Source organism: Trachurus trachurus, assembly GCF_905171665.1.
Source record: "Trachurus trachurus genome assembly, chromosome: 6".
NCBI classification, from domain to species: domain Eukaryota; kingdom Metazoa; phylum Chordata; class Actinopteri; order Carangiformes; family Carangidae; genus Trachurus; species Trachurus trachurus.
Genome location: NC_139897.1, coordinates 22,685,561 through 22,702,337, shown reverse-complemented (window position 1 = coordinate 22,702,337; position 16,777 = coordinate 22,685,561). Strand labels below are relative to the sequence as shown.

At 39.8% G+C, this 16,777-nt stretch overlaps 1 protein-coding gene across 1 annotated transcript in view; it reads right to left on the bottom strand.

Moving 5' to 3' along the window:
* The window catches only part of fa2h (fatty acid 2-hydroxylase), a 31,574-nt gene extending 26,574 nt beyond the window's left edge, over positions 1-5,000 (bottom strand). Inside the window, exon 1 of the mRNA XM_083973283.1 lies at positions 4,662-5,000. Coding sequence (XP_083829409.1) covers positions 4,662-4,943 — 282 coding nt within the window. The 5' untranslated portion in view covers positions 4,944-5,000. The remainder of the gene's footprint in view (positions 1-4,661) is intronic.
* Positions 5,001-16,777: the final 11,777 nt, after the last annotated feature.

Genomic DNA, 16,777 nt, shown 5'->3' with positions numbered 1-16,777 from the left:
CTTATTTTATTTTTTATCTCTTTGTTTTTTATTTCGGCACATAAATACTGTATGTTTTTAACATATACGATGCACACTGTTTTATTATCTCGCTTAGTGTAATATTGATTTGCCTTACGCAGCTGAATCTGTGAGCTTTGGATGCTAAGAAGACTCTTAAGCGTAGGTCAGCTCGATTTCCTTCTTAGTGAAAGATCTTCTTAAGCTAAGAGCGACTCTGAGAAACACGTCCTTCTTTCACAGCGTTCTTCCTCTTAAGCGCTTATCGCTTAAGAGCTTCTTAACGAATCTGAGAAACGCGGCCAAGGGCATTCACCTCATAGTGAGGGCCTCTGGCTAAAAGATGCTACCAGGTTGCATTTTGGGAAATGTAGGAAGCAGCTTTCTGGAAACTTGACCAACAGTAGCGTCAAAAGGTCAGGATGTGCTGGCTTCTGTTGTGTTTTCCCCCAAACATGAAAATGGAGTTCGAAACAACTTCACAGGTTTACTTAGTTTGTCTTGCACCTCTTATTGATTTCCTATTCCTAAACTGTTTAGTATATGTTCTGAATTTCTTGCATAATACACGGGTGGAGACCTCGTATGGATTGGCTTTGCTTTTGTTAACGCAAATGATGGATATAGAGAAAAAAATAAAAAAAAAATTACGCCTGGTGCATCTGAAGCAACTAAACTTTCCAACACTACGCAACACAATCAAAGAAATGATCCATCCTGATACCAGTCCTGCTGGACAACAGCTCTCTACTACTGTACTACTGTGACAACTCAACAACACCAAAGTGGTCTTTTTGGTGACATTAGGGTGAATAATAAAAGTAAAGAACATGAGAGACATATTATAACCTCGAGCTGAAAGATCAAACTGTAAGTTTATTTCTGGGGTCTTTCTCCAGTGGGGCAAAGCACTTAAAAACACTGTTTCTGTAGAGAGGCAATCTGCATCTAATACAAACCAGTTTAATTTGTTGACGGTGTAAACAGCACCTGTGTTTGATTGTAAACCTGCTCTCAAACACACGAACAAAGTCTTTACACACACACACACACACACACACTCTAAAAGTTACTGTCCCACCCCCCGTCCCAATTTTGCAGATTCAGCTCCAGGAGACCCTCCTCTCTGGTGTCCCACTGATGTCAAAAACACTGAGACATCAAGTCCTGCCTCAGGTGACTTCACTTACTCACACAACTTTGTGTTTGGGGGGAAAAAAAGGACGAGAATCCACTAAAAACTTTGTGAATGAATGGATTTAATTAGCACTATGGTTTCTGGTAGTGGCTTATTCTTTATGCTTGAGTGACGTGTCTGGGTATTAAGGTGAGGAGGTGAATCTGTAACCGCAATACAAATCCTAACTGGAAATACTGGAAATGTAAAATTCACCAGTTTTACTAAAGGGTACACGTAGCCTCACCTCTTATGCAAACAAGAAAGATACCATCTTCCCCCCCTTATTGTCTTTCTAAGGCACAACCTAAACCTAAAACAAAGCCTTATATAGGTCCTGTAATTTGTCTGTCTACATTTATACTCTGTTCAAACACAGAAAAATCTCAACAGCATCTCCTTCTGTTTGTTAACTCTTGACAGGTCTTGTCTTGAAAATGCATCTAGAGTAGTACACTATAGTCCTGGCACCTACTGCATTGGGGAAACTTCATTAGATTTCAAACAGCTACTGCTTAGGCTGTAGTTTGAGCATGTTAATTCCCCCTGAAACTTTTAGCTGAAATCCAGGCACAAGATGACACTACAGTATCATGATAGTTTGTCTAGTAAAACAATGATATAACCGTCTGATTCTGCAGCATCAGGATAACTGAGGCCAATGTTTCCCTGTATACATTTTTCAGCAGGGGTCTGCTCATTGCCGCCGTCTTGAAGTTGCAATTACAGCGACTGTGCAGACGGGCTTTTATTGTGAAACTGGAGACACGTGGCAACACCTGACTGAGCTGAGACAGAGAGAGAGAAAGAGGAGAGAGAAATTGCTGTACTGTAGGTAGACTGGCTATCAATAAGTTAGATCTATTTTATGACCTAATCATTTTCACTATGAACTATGACTATACTGTCTATCGGCCGTATACTGTATGACAAATCAACGAGCACATTGGCACAAATCTCTTTTGATATTGATAACACTAATTCGGTCACACAAACAAATCAGATCGTATAACAATACTGATTAATGAGGTTCCCACCCTGCACTAGAGCTCGGTCGCGCCTCAAGTCTAAAACTGCGTGACGTCCGCTGACATTCAAGTCCCTCTGTCAGCTGCTCAGCGATGGAGAGAGTGATCCAACGAGGGAACAACAGACTTATTATGCAATTTCATTCTCCTCACAAACAACAATATTTGGCATAATGACATTAAATCCGTAACCGACCTTCCTATTGGACGCAAACCAAGGAAAGCATTAACTTTGCTTTTAAGTCATTGTGCAACTGAAAAGGTGACTGCACTGGTATTTGGCTGCTTGGTGAAAATGCCCTCTAAACCCCATCAGGCAAATTATTAAAGAAGAAAACGTGGGTTAGGTTTGACATTTGCAATTAGGCCAAGGTTCCTAAGTGAGAATAAAAAAGTGAACGTTTTGTACTCCTGGCATACCTGGAGGATGGATTATACCCCGTTTCATTAACCACTGGAATGTGCTGGTGATTCAGTCAGCGACTGGGCTGAAATTTTTCTCAAGACCTCCATTGTCAGACTTGACCAGAAGCTGGACGTGTCACCTGCTCAGTACAGCTGGCTCATCATAAATCAATACCAGAATAAACGTCTTTTCTACAAAATCATGAGGTGATGGTCGCATCTTATCTCATGACTGCATCGTGTGAAAAGAAGCTGTAATTAAAATTAAAAGGGGAAACGTGATGTTTAGTTTACTTTTTGCGGTAAATGACATGATGTTAGCAGAAAAAAGTGTAAAAAAAAAAAATGTGCGTATGATTCACCGTCAAACTATGTTTACAGCCTAACACCTCCTTCATCCTGCCTGTAAAAACTGGCTGATGTGAAAAAAACAAAAAACATACAACTTCAATCCCCCACCAACTGATGCATTAGTGTCCGCAGAAGATAAAGAAACAAAGAGGAGAGGGTCCCTTTTTGATAATGCAGTTGGCGTAAACTTTGCTTACCAACATGCAACAATGAAAACACACACACACGGACACACACATGAGAGTGGGCAAGTCATGTAAATGTCAACTCTGTTGGCATGAGATTTATGCAAACTCGGGTTTCTCTCTGCTCTCGCACACAGAAACTCACACAGACGGAAAGAGCTAAATTGGGTGTGTGGATTCACCCAACAAGCAATGGAAAAGTCTTAGGTTTCCCCTCATGTTTTCCCTCATTTGTAGCTCCCACCATGCTTACTGGGACAAGAGAAACCAGTTTTTGGTCTCTCTCTCTCTCTCTCCCACACACACACACACCTTTTGAATCATTCATGAACGATGCTGACCCCCACACCCACCCTTCACCTACCCCTCAGGTCTACACTATCACCTACACCTGCCCTTCCAAGCTCTGCTCCTTCACCTCATATAGAAATTACACAAGCATTCAACCAGCTCCCTCCCTGTGTGTCTTTTTCCACTAACTCCCTCACTCCCGCCCCTATAATCAATACAGTCCAGGAGGAGGAGGACAGGGAGTTCCTTCTTCCTTCCCTTCTTCCTAAAAGTCTAGTAGGCTAAAGTCAGGTGAGAGACAATTATTCACCTATTATCCAGTGAGCCAAACAGCTCCCTATCGGCTTTCCACTGCCTCTAAACACCATTGACAAACCACTGTATCTGATATCATATGCAGTCTATAAACACATCCAAACCGGTTTACCCCAAAACATGTCGTTATAAGTTCAGAGGATATCATAGTGGGAGAGTTATTCAGCTCCTCGGGCACAGAAAATACAGACACATGACAGGGTAGGCACGTGCCATTGTTTGCCAATTGATGTCTATGTAAAAAATTATGGATATTTTTGAAACAAATTGTGTATTTTACTGTCCGCATGCTGGAAAAACCACCTAAGGGAGCTACAACCTTGCCTGGAGGCCATTGTTTCTATAACCCAGTGGCCTGACAGATTCCTGAAAAATATAAACTTTCCCAAAAGATAACGTGTGTTGTTTTGGCCAATAAAATTATAGCAGATCACTCTCACCCAGCACACTACCTCTTTAATCTCTCCCATCAGGCAGGAGATATAGAAGTATTAAATGTAGAACATCTCGCTTTATGCAGCACCTACCTCCAAGCCATCATACATTTGAATTTGCACTAATCGCACTTTCTCCTGCACTGGCACTTATGCTGAATGACTCTGCTGGGCATTGTCCTCCCCATATATTGCATTGTACGGTAGCCTATTGTGTGTATTATTTATTGTGGTGTATGCGGTGGGAGCACTGCATTGTTTCTCTGTGAGAGCAAAAACCAAGACACATTCCTATCAACTTGATTTTTAGTTGACATGGCAATAAACTTTTGAATCTTGAATCTTGTTAGTGTCTAATAGTTATACACTTTGCAACAGGTTTCGTCAGCCTAAACCATGCAGCCAGCTAGTAAGTTAGGCACAGGTGAGGTCAGGTGTGAGGTCAGTCAAGTCAAGTCAAGTCAAGTCAACCCACCTGTGCTTCGTCGGCGCCGCTGCTTCTGTCCAACTCCCCGATGTAGTACTGCTCCATCCACCGCCGGGCGTTCTCCGAGTGCCGGTGCGGGGGTCCCTCCATCTCGGGGCTCACGTCCTTGCCCGAGCGGCGGAGGATCAGCGCCTCTCCGCCGGGGTGCATCCTCAGGAAGGCGGTGACGTCGTACACCCTGGTGCCTAGCAACACCCAGCAGGACTCCTTGGTGCAGTGGCGCGCGACCTCCCGCTCCGTGAAGAACCGGGGGGATGTGGACGGAGACATCCTTCCGTGATGTGTGACAGACAGACAGCTGGATGGATGATGCAGAGTGAATGAGTGAGTGAGGGGAGGGAGAGCAGAGAGGGAGAAAGAAAGAGAGAAAGAGAAAGAGGAGAGAGAGACCTCCTCGGAGGACCAACCGTCGACTTGACAACAAGAGCTCAACTCAGCCGTTTACACCCAACGGCTGTGACAGTCTGAGGATTCGCAACTGCAAGTGAAAGACAGGGGGACCGAAAGGGGGCGGGGCCTGTGAGGCGTTCAGGGGCGCCACAAAAGTCTGGGCGAAACGACAGCGTAACTTTCGTAACGCTTTGCATAAGTTTCAAAATGCGAAAAGTGTAAAGTTTTGTCTCTGTTGAGGATTTCTATTCGTTAATAATGAATTTAAACTAATATACAACCGTGTTATCCACCTTTAAGCTGATATAAGATGAGTTTTTACACAAGACTGTGAGGGGATGCCCAATTACGATACGTTCCCTGAACGCAGCCGGCTAGACGCACCTGTTGCTGAGAAAGCTGTCCCGAGGCGACAGGAATCTCCTCTCGTTTGATGTGTAGAGTAAAAGCTCAAATTACCCACTAATTAAATCAAATCACAATCTAAACAAAAAAACAAAACAAATTAATATCTCTTGTTATGAATAATTTAAATCGACGCTGGTCATAGACGTGCAGGTGCAGAGTGACATAGCATTCAAAGAACTGTCATGTTAGTCCGTCATCACTTCCTGATCCACCAGATAAGATGCCTGTCCATACTCTGAGGCGTGTAAACGCCCGAGTTGCTAACACAAACAAGTTGATAACGTAAAGCTAAATGATCCAATCTACAGTAAACCATACATTCATTCTTTTTACAGTCTATGATTAATCGCCAGTTTGTCCTGACTTGGTATACAGATACAGACACAGGCTAGCTAATATCAACTTAGAAAACTTCCTTGATCACGGTTTCGTGCAAGCCGCTCAACCCCAAATCTAAAACAGAACATTTAAAAACAGATAACTTATTAACTTTTTGAAAATATGCGATAAAATTAAGGATTTTATCAATTTCCCTCATAAACTAAGGGGCGTGTTGTTGTTTTTTCTACGCACCCCCCTCGTCTTTATCTTCACCGAGCAGACAGGCGGACTGATGCTGCCTTCAAGTGGTATGGGGAATATGACCCTCCACAGGTGCACCCCGAAATGAAGAACGCAAGAAAATTAAAATTATAAAAAATATAGGACAACACGTGTTTTTATATCAGTCACATCCCACTGTTAGGTAGTGTGATGTTTAGGGGACAGACAACGTGTCAGTTTTTTTTTTTTGTTGTTGTTTTTTTGTAGGCTATAGGACGCCATAGGTTACCCTCCAAGATATTATCAGAGTTCACCTAAGGAGACATGAAATAACCGTAGCTACAACTGGCGTAACGAAATACTATTAAAAAAATGAAGATAAATAAATAAATAAAAACAAGATTTTAAAGCGCAACTGGATATGTAGGAGTTCATTTGACAAAATCAGGGAAGTAGCCAGACCCAGCTCTTAGCCTATCTACTGGCGCCGCCTTGTGTGTCTGGGTGAACATGCAATCGGCTGTGGGTGTCATGAGGTCATGGTGGACAGAGTTATGTAAATGTTAATCATATGCAAAAACAAAACAAAACAAACAAACAAAACGGCTGGACAGTGGATGGCTGGAAAATAAGGGTGGGACAATAAAAATAAAGTCTGACTCCAGGTGTTTCAATCTTATCTTAATTATTTAATCTAAAATAAAACACAGATGGCATAGCCTACAGTATCAGCTGCAGGAAACCTCAGTGTCCTGGTGCATGGTTGGCTAACCATGACTATCAATCAGAGTGAGATCACACCACTAACCATAATCTGATTAGAGGAATAGACTATAGCATAAACTTGTATAATAGCCTACCTTGCATTGTCTTATCAGTAGCTAAACCCCACAAAATGCCACATTTGACCCGTTTGAGGTAGGGTGGTGTAGAAAACAGCAGGGGGCAGGAGAGGATCAATAAGTGATAGAGAAAAGCTTGAAATAGAGGGTTTTGAGAGAGTTGGCGAAACATGATACATTACTGTAACTCACCGCTCTTTTTTTGCCTCTTGTCTTTTCTTCTTTCTTTTTTCCCCCAAATGAGACATGTGAAGTTTTAAGTCTTTTATTTTGGCAGATAGTTTAACAGCAAAGTGATGATGAAACCTAATGAGCTGATGATGACTAAAGGGTGAGAAGGAACAGCACTCAAGGTGTTAGCAGGAAACTTTCACACACTCATTTCAGCTTTGTTTTTAGAGACAGGAGACAGGGTCTGTCAGAGTCGACAATTAATAAACTATGCACTGACTGGTGTTATTGATCATTGCAGGAAAAACAAGAGGTAGCAGGCCGCATTTCTTCTGTGTATCCCAACTCTTGTCTTTTGTAAAGACAAAAGGTTCAGATAACATCTCCATCTGTAGCTCTGGAATTAAAATGGAAAAGTGAAGTGATTTCATTACACGTTTTAATAAACATATTCTCTTTTGTGACATAGATCAATATGAATACTTTAATCTAATTCCCCCCTTAACCCTTTTTTTAAGGAAACATTGAAACACAGGAAACTTGAAACATTTGAATCCCTTTTACTTACAAAAAAGAAACAAATAAGTAAATGAAAATCCATTTCGTAGATTCCTGGAAACAGCTTCGTAATTTGATACTAATTGGGTAAACTGAGAAGAATTAGCTCACTCACTCCTAATTAGCTACTTGCTAAACAATCTTTTATATGCTCGGCAGATCAGCAGGATAGACAATTATATATATACTGTATATATGGAAATGACTGATAATAAACAAGTAACAAGTATTTTCTCTGTGTGTAATTGGAGATTTACAGCATACTGTCAACTTTTTAGACAGTTGTTAATCAACAATCGGTGGTTTTGACTCCCCAAGATAAATCTGAAGGGATGTTAGATGATTAAAGAAGAATTAAAGAGATAATAAATTATATGTTTATTCACCCAAATCTTTCAATTGTTATTTTTTCCTTTTTTCATGTGAAATTTATTTTAAATCGACATCTGCAAACAGATACATTTCACTCCATGTGAGTGAACCTCAGCCTGTGTGTTCGTACCCAGGTCAGGTGCATGTGTTTGAATGATTGTTTACTGATGTTTTGATGCGTTGCCAGTTCAGCTCTTCTCCTCTTTCTCTTCTCTTCTCTTCACAGAACAGAAAACACACCAGCAGAGTGAGAGAGTGAGTGAGTGAGTGTCCAGTCGTCTATTGTCACTTCCCGTCACTGATGTGTAATATCGGACTGACTGATGATATATAACGCATCGGTGCCTCACATTGTTCGGGCTCGTCACCTTACACTGTGTGACGCCTGCTACTTCCCTCCCTCATTTACCCTGACACAGTCTTTTGTTGCCTGTTGCCGTCTTTTTCTCCTCTTTTGTCACATTCCTCCTCTTTCTCATCATCTCCCACTCCCCCATCTGCCTCTTTCCCGCTCATCAACCTCCCCTAGGTTTTATTTTTTACCCCTCATCCTCTAAAATTACTTCTGCTTCTAAATATAACCTGCAACAACAAAAGAGTCCTCAGCAATAGGCTGCATGTCACTGTGTGTAACCTGAATCTACATGCGTGTGTGTGTGTGTGTGTGTGTGTGTGTGTGTGTGTGTGTGTGTGTGTGTGTGTGTGTGTGTGTGTGTGTGTGTGTGTGTGTGTGTGTGTGTGTGTGTGTGTGTGTGTGAGACCTCGCTGTGGTGATGTCAGAGTAGGCGGGGTTATTTTGTGTTTTTTGAGGAACGATTGGCCTGTCATCTGGCGCCCGGTCATGTCGGCGTGTATAAGAAGACAACGATTCACATGCTGACAATCATTTCTTTGCTGCAGAGCTTCAACACGCATCCATGGCAACCGTTGTTCCTGTAAGTATCTCTGTATGTGTGCGTGTGGTGTGTATTTTGTTTTTTTTTAGGCATATCTTGGTAAAAACTGTAGAAATGTCTCTGTTATGTGTGACTGATGTTTCAGGTAAAGGTGAACTCAAGTCAGTGGAAATGACCTATAGAAGTTAAACTGTACAACATCCACATTTTAAGAAACCTGAGTGATTTGTGAAATGTAATTGTGTTATTGATACGTTCTGATCAACAGGTATTGCTTTTCTCTGCACATGACAACTCAGATATAATGTACAGGGCCGTTGCTAGGAATTCAGGGGCCCCTGAAAAAATACTAAAGTGGGCCCCTGACTTTTCCACGTTTTTTCTTAGACTACGTATGTATTATCATTTTTTATTTAGCCTACTTTGTTTTGATGCTAATGCAGCATTACTATAAGTATTAGTCAGGGTCTTATGCAGAATAATTCAGTCATACAAATATTAGACTAGTGGGGTTTTTTGTGGGCCCTACTGGGCACTGGGCCCCTAGAATTATCATCACCTTTCTCCCCTATACAACGGCCCTGATACTGTAGCAGGTCAACTATTGTGTGTGTGTGTGTGTGTGTGTCAGTGTGCATGAGTAAACAACCGTTGGAAGGCCAGAGTACACGATCAAGTGTCGGTCCTGTAAATGAATCTGCACAGCTGAATTCACTTTGTGTGATCGGCCCTGTTTGTGTATGTGTGTGTGTGTGTGTGTGTGTGTCTTGGGTTTCTGATGGAGCAGGTGATTAAGTCTGCCAGAGGAAGACAGTGGCTCGTACCCTAATTAAAATGGTGTGATATGTGCATGAGTATCACAGTTATGTTCTGGTAGATTAACATGTCGGGGCGGGATGGCGACAATAATTGCAATTTATAAATAAATGATTATCAGTATTTCCAATGATGCATCAGTGATCAGATGGTATGTAGTGTGAAAACAGAACAGAGTCAGTTGCAAATTCTCACTACAGTTCATCAGCCACTGAGCAGAGGATGTGTAGAAACAGATTTGGGATCACAACATCTAATAACAAACTATACTCTGTCTCTCTCTCTCCTTTTTTCCATTACTCTCAGTTTGCGTCCTGCTATGCCATCGTTCAGCCCCTGCAGCTGTTTGGGAAAGAACCCAGGGGGGTCAACTATCTGTCGCTCCTCACATACCGGGGCCCTCGCTGCACCCCGCGACCCCGCCTGACATGCCACGGCGCTCCAAAGATGACCCTGCGGCAGATCTGTCGCCTGCTGAAGCTGATGAAGCAGGTCGGAAACAGAGACGCTGCTGCAGCCGCCGCCCCCTCCAGGTGAGGAACCGTCCTCCAGTAACAGACTGTGATCGATCGGCCAATAATACTTGATTCACTTTTTTTTAGAAGATGATGTAAATGCCAATACATAGGAACCTCTGTCCTGGGACTCTTCCATCATTCAACCATCTGAGCTTTATGCAGCAACATGTTTAGTGAAGTCAAAGTTTATTTATAAAGTACATTTTAAAAAAAACCTCAGTTGAACAAAGTGCTGTGCAGTTATAAAAATGCAATATAGTTAATCATGGACAATATGATAACGAATAAAAAACAATAAAAGGGATAGTAAGAACTCAATTTGAAACAAAATTTAGAACAAAAGAGAAAGGGAGAGCCATGGTTAAACTGGATGATTAAGTCTAATACAAAACAAATATGTGGATAAACTTGAGTCACCATTAGCAACTTGTAATTGTAACAAACTTGTAATGATTAAAAAGTAGAAATATGGTAGATAGAAAAGTTAATATATACTTTAATGTAGGAACAACTTTGTAATGAAGGGTCCTATATACAAAAGGTTTTAAAACGAACTAATAATGTCAATTGTGGTTAATAGAAGATATAATATAATATATACACTGTTGTCCATAAAGTTGGAAATAATTTAGTTTTCAGACACATTCCTCTTTTTATTCCTATTTATACACATCAGTTATCACCTTTGAACAGGTGCAATGGTTACATACTGAGTCCCAGTTATCAGTTTTGAGATAATATACACTTTATTTATCAAGGATAAATCACATTGTCTCAATCATGACATGAGAAGAGGAAAAAAAAACTTTATGGGCAACAGTGTATATAACTTAATTAATCCTAATTATATCATAACTAAGAAAGTGGCACCATTTAAACCCCAGAGCTTTATGAATGAAAGTAATGTCATCAAAACTCTATCCTGATGGTGTTGTTTGTTTTTGTTTAGTTGCTTGTACAGTAAACAGCTGGTGTCTGAACACACTCACTCTACAGCAAATGTTTTTTTTAATAAGCAGTGATTATTTTGGGATAATGAATCTGTGTTGAGTTATGTGTCCATCCCTCACACACATTATTACACTACTGATGAGGATAACAAACAACAACGGGCCTGTTTGTGCTTGTGTTGGCCGCCGCCACACTGGACTGTGATCACACCACCAGTGCTCCTCTCGGGCCGAGGCCACGGGAGCTTGTGTTTTAATAATTAAACGCTCCCATGTCCCTGCCAGAGCAAACATTCAATCACACTTCCTCCTCTCATTTCTCCCCCTGTGTGTCTGGTTTCTTTCTTTCTCTCTCTTTCTCTTTCTTTCTCTGTGCACAGGAAACAAGGGTCTGCTGCATCACCCACCCCGGCGTCGCCCGGCACCAAGGCGGAGAAGAAATGCATCCCGAGCTGCCTCAGACAAAGACGCTGTATAAAACGTGTCGGCTGACCCATGAGCCCTGGCTGACCGCAAGCACACAGCTGATATCCACTCACCTCCACAGTGACCTACCTGGGAGCTCCTCTGGTGGACATGTTGATTCAGATTATCCCTCTTTGGACAGCTGTAATCTGAGGATGATACTGGAGGATGATGACTTGCGGTCTGTCAGGAGAGGATGACTTTTCCCCCCAAACGCCCCTTTTTCTTTAGAATGTGAAGTCACTTTTGAGATTACGTTTTTTTTTAAAGACAATTTTTTCTGTCTTTGTCCTTATTCACTTTTTTTTCTTGTTGATCCACTTCAGTTTCTAAATGCAGGACAAACATCAAACTTTTCCCTCTGATCTACTGGAGGAATGGACCAGACGATCATCCTCTTATCATCCTCTCCATGAGACTTTTTAATGCAGCTTGTGTGTCGTCTTTTCATATCTTTTATCAAGATCATTTAATTGCTCTGATAACTTTGTGTTGCCTTTATATTAACCATCACTGTACTAATATATAATAAATATATTTTCAATAACCAATCAAAACGTAATCATGTTTTTGTGAATATCTTAAATGTGCAATAAAAAGAATGAAATTACATTAGAAAAAACATATAGTCATTTCTTATTCAGTCTTTGTTTGTTTGAACTGATTTGAAAGGAAAAAGGGAGCTCATGTAGGGACATAATAACTACAATAAAAAGTTTTGTGGGTTTTAAAGTTTGTTTGTTTGGGTTTTTTTATACTGATACTGATTTCCGATGATGGATTAACAGTGAAACACAATGAGTACGAGTAAATCCTGAGTTTTTACCTTCCACCACAATCTACATATCTCAAAGACGTATAGATTGTGACATAATAAGAAGGATAACTCAAAAACAACATTAAAAAGCGGGAGTATCAGTGGGTTAGTACCAGAGCCAGAGTCAATAAACCCCTGTGTCTACTGCAGAGTCATTTGACCCAGGTGTGAATGCGGATTAAACTCTTTTCCATCGTTGGCAAGACACCGGGTATTAGTGAGTCTTAGCAGGTTTTTTTTACTTGGCTTGAAAACAGCAGCAGCTGCTGAAACTGTACAACAGGCAAAAACAAACACTGATCTATTTGTACAAATTTGATCCAGTTCAATCCAAATATTGCATACAGTCCAAAGCAAATTGAAAATCTACAAACTCTTGAATGTGATGAGGTATTAAAGACTTGATAACTGCAATAAAGGATCATTTCTGAACACGATGTCATGATGTTAAAGCAACCTAACCTAACCTAACCTAACCTAAGGCCTTTATTATGATTTCACATAGCAGTCTGTGAGCCCAGTTCATTGTGACAGTGTGACACCACCTGCACTCAAGGAACCTGAAAGTGAAGCAGCAGTAAAACTAAAACACTGGTGATTTTCTTTTGAGTCAAAATGTGTCTGACTTCAACAGGCCTGAATATGAAGATGATGCTCAACAGAGACAAAGTGTAAGTGATTAAACTGATTATCCAGGTGGACAGTTGTGGCACTTAATGGAGCTGACTGAGATATGCTTAACTAAACGAGTTACACCTGTAATTAACCTGCTATTTAAGTCAAAATGTGAGAAAAAACACTTTAAACTTCACAATGTATTTGTAAAATGACTGGAAAACGTCCTATACACTTTTATCTCATCAACAGATGCCCCACACGTTTACCATCTCTTAATCTGCATAATAAATTGTACAGTATTAGGTTTAAATGGGTGAGTAGCTATCATGTTGACTGAACCACAGTTGGTCGGAGGTGGTCAGATGGAAAAGTACTCACTGCAATAGGACCACAACAAGGTGTTTGTTTGTTTACCGGCCAGAATTATTCATTGATGCACTAAATACTGTGGAAACTACAGCTCACCTATACGTTTGTACACGTGTGTGTGTGTTCATGTGATACCGGAGACCAGAGTCTGAGTGGACAGTAGCCACAGCTGAGCCGACACTTTGCTGCTTCTCATTTCAAGGCCAAGATGCTAAAAAGGTACCAGTGTCCCTGTGCACCGGGGGTATAGGATGTGTCTCTCTCTATATAAGTATATGCATGTGTGTGTGTGTGTGTGTGTGTGTGTGTGTGTGTGTGTGTGTGTGTGTGTGTGTTTGAGGGAGGGAGGGAGGGAGGTTGTACCTGAACGTGAGCGAGAGTCAGGTTGACGAACAGGAAGCCAAGGCTCTGGTTTCTATACAAGGAGGAAGCTGATACATCAGACCCCCCTCCTTCCTCACTCACCCTTACTCCCCCACACAGACACACACACATAGACACACACACATTATTTGGATTGAAATAATATTGGTAACACTTTAACTATTAAGCATTAGTTAAGCAGTATATTAGATTATATACACAGTTATAAACATTTAAACATTGATTAATAAGCTAATCTATGATAAAACATCTGAAGTAGACATCTGAATTATTGTATGTGCAGCATTAATGTGCATCTAAATAGTTTGTTACTTGATCTTATTAAGCACTGACATGTCCTCAATAAGTGGTTTATAATGGATATAATACTTAATTTCTACACCATTAAAACTGATCCACTGTAATACAAATTTACTTTATCAAACGTATTACCAAAATCTTGACTTTAGTAGAATAAGTAAGTAGAGTAATTTGATCTCTATTTGCTTTTATATTAATAAGTTGAGGCCAACTAATCACTCATTAAGGCTGCAGCATCAGAAACACGATAATCACTACAAAACACAAAGAACCAACATTAAAGACTTTTGCTAACTGGACTGCTTTGAAAACTGAATTGAAAACCACTGATTTATATGATAAAACACACGTTGATGAAGGTAACAACGACAAACTGCAACACCTGCCACTGGAGTCAAACTGTTGCATCACTCTCAGCCTTATTTACTGTCTATAATGACGTTAAAACATGTTGTGCCATCAGTTTACACACAGAGGTTAAGATGTTTTTCTCTGTGTTGTTGTTTTTTACAGCTGATTTTAGTTGTTCAGTATCTGAAGCTTGTTCTATGAAATGAGGGTTTTTTATTTTGATGCAAAAAAAATTTGTTCTTTCCTGGTTTTTTTTTCCAGGATCTGCTCTACAACCCAAGTTTACAAAACAAGCAAAACTACCTACAGGTGGTGGTGGAGGTGGAGCCCATTTTTACAGTTTCACTCCAATAAAACTAGTTCCTGTGGGGAATTTTATTTTTTACTTCATTGATGCCATTGCTTTGCTTGCATGTGCATTTAAGTTTAGTGACTTTTTATGCTCTTTTTTTAAATTTCAAATAGTTTCCTTTGGATCATCAACACCACTATTATGAATGTACTGTCTACGTTTACTAATTCCATGTCCTCTAATTATAAAATTACATTATCATGACATTGTGGCTCCAGTGAGCTTCAGGTTTAAATCTGTATTTATGGACCCTTTTGGCCTCTTGTGGGAATTAATATCCAGTCATTTGTCATTTGTTGTGTATTTTATCATTTCGGTGTTCTCTCTTTCTCTTTGTATCTGTTACGTAAAGCACTTTGTTCATCATTCGGGATGTTGTGAGGTGCTATACAGATAAATAAAATAAATAAACGTTATTATTAATTGTAAATTAATAGTAAAAACAACCCACACACTTGTTAAAAGATAATAGGAGAAACACATTTGTACATTCGGCAAACACAGGGCAACATGGCGATTCATTTGATTTGGAGTTTTCCAGTATTTATCTCATTTTATTTCGATTTTAGTCTCCACCACCTACTGACATAAACATTTTGGTTGTTAAATGTTATTTGCTAACTTTATTGAACCTGTGGGCGCTGAACTATTTTATTTTAATTCATTTTTTAGCTTTACACAACAAGGCTCAACTTCCACCACTCTCATTACTATGTCATAACACAGAGTGCAGGTGGGACATCATTTGGGAACATTTGAGTTTTGGCACTGGTTTTGGTTTCCAGTGTGGGCTCTAGCACATACGAGCGAGGTAGATGTTACAGGTCGGAGTTTAAAATAGAAACAGTGGAAAGTTTTTACTGATTACGTCGCTCTGTGTGGGAGAGAGGGCGATGCTGAAAGAGGAAGGCAGGTCACTCACACGCTGAAAATACAAAAATACCAATAAAACATTTGTTTCTTGATCTCTTATGCATGTGCTTCCTTTATTTTTATTAGATTTATTTATAATTAATAACCCAATAAGCTTTATATGCATTCTCTGCTTTATCAAAGTCATATTAATATTATTATAATGGTGTTATTATTTTATCTTTTTAGCATTGCAATGTAAACAAGGGTTTTTACATTGAAACTACAGAGTAGACTTTGAGTAAAAATACTGTTCAATTTCCACATTAAACCAATTTACAGAGCAACAGAGGTTCAGACAACTGCAAAAAAACAAAAAAAAAAACCCAAAAAAAACATGACAATTAAACACATCAGACATATTCATTCTCCCATGACATCCGCATTTTAATATTACAGGTTATTTTTTGCACCTTTGTTTAATGTTTAGGCACTGATGTTGTTTTTCCGAGTCTTGTCTTGTTTTAATGTGGACATTTGTCTCACACTGGTTATGCATTTTGTTGTGTGTATTTTTTTAAATCAACTTAAAAACTACAATGTTTCTTTAAGTAAATTAAATTTCTTCTTCAGGATCCTTTTGATTGTCAACCATCTTGTCAACATGAGGGAGGTTATATTCTGTTTCTTCATGCTCATGTCCAAGTACATTTTAATCAAGAACTTGTGTTTTTTTTATGTTTTATATTATAAAGCTGACTGTATATTATAGATTTTTATTGTATACTGTTACATTTAAATAGTAAAATATTCTTTTTACACAGGTATATTTAACAGGGAGCAGCAGTTACTGGCTACTTAAATGATCTCCACCTTCACCATATAAACAACATTAAAATGCATCTGTAATAAAAAGCCCATATGTCAATATATGATGATATAATGGTTTTTAAATACAGCATTTTGGCTTGTAACAGAGTATTTTAAAGGGATAGTTCAACATTTTGGCAAATTGGCCCATTGCTATAATCCCTATAGCAGTAGGTTCGTTACCTTTAATTGTCCGTGCAAGCTATTTTTGGAACGGCGGAGCAGAGCTGCAAGCTGCTCAGAGCTACGCTACGGAGGCTCA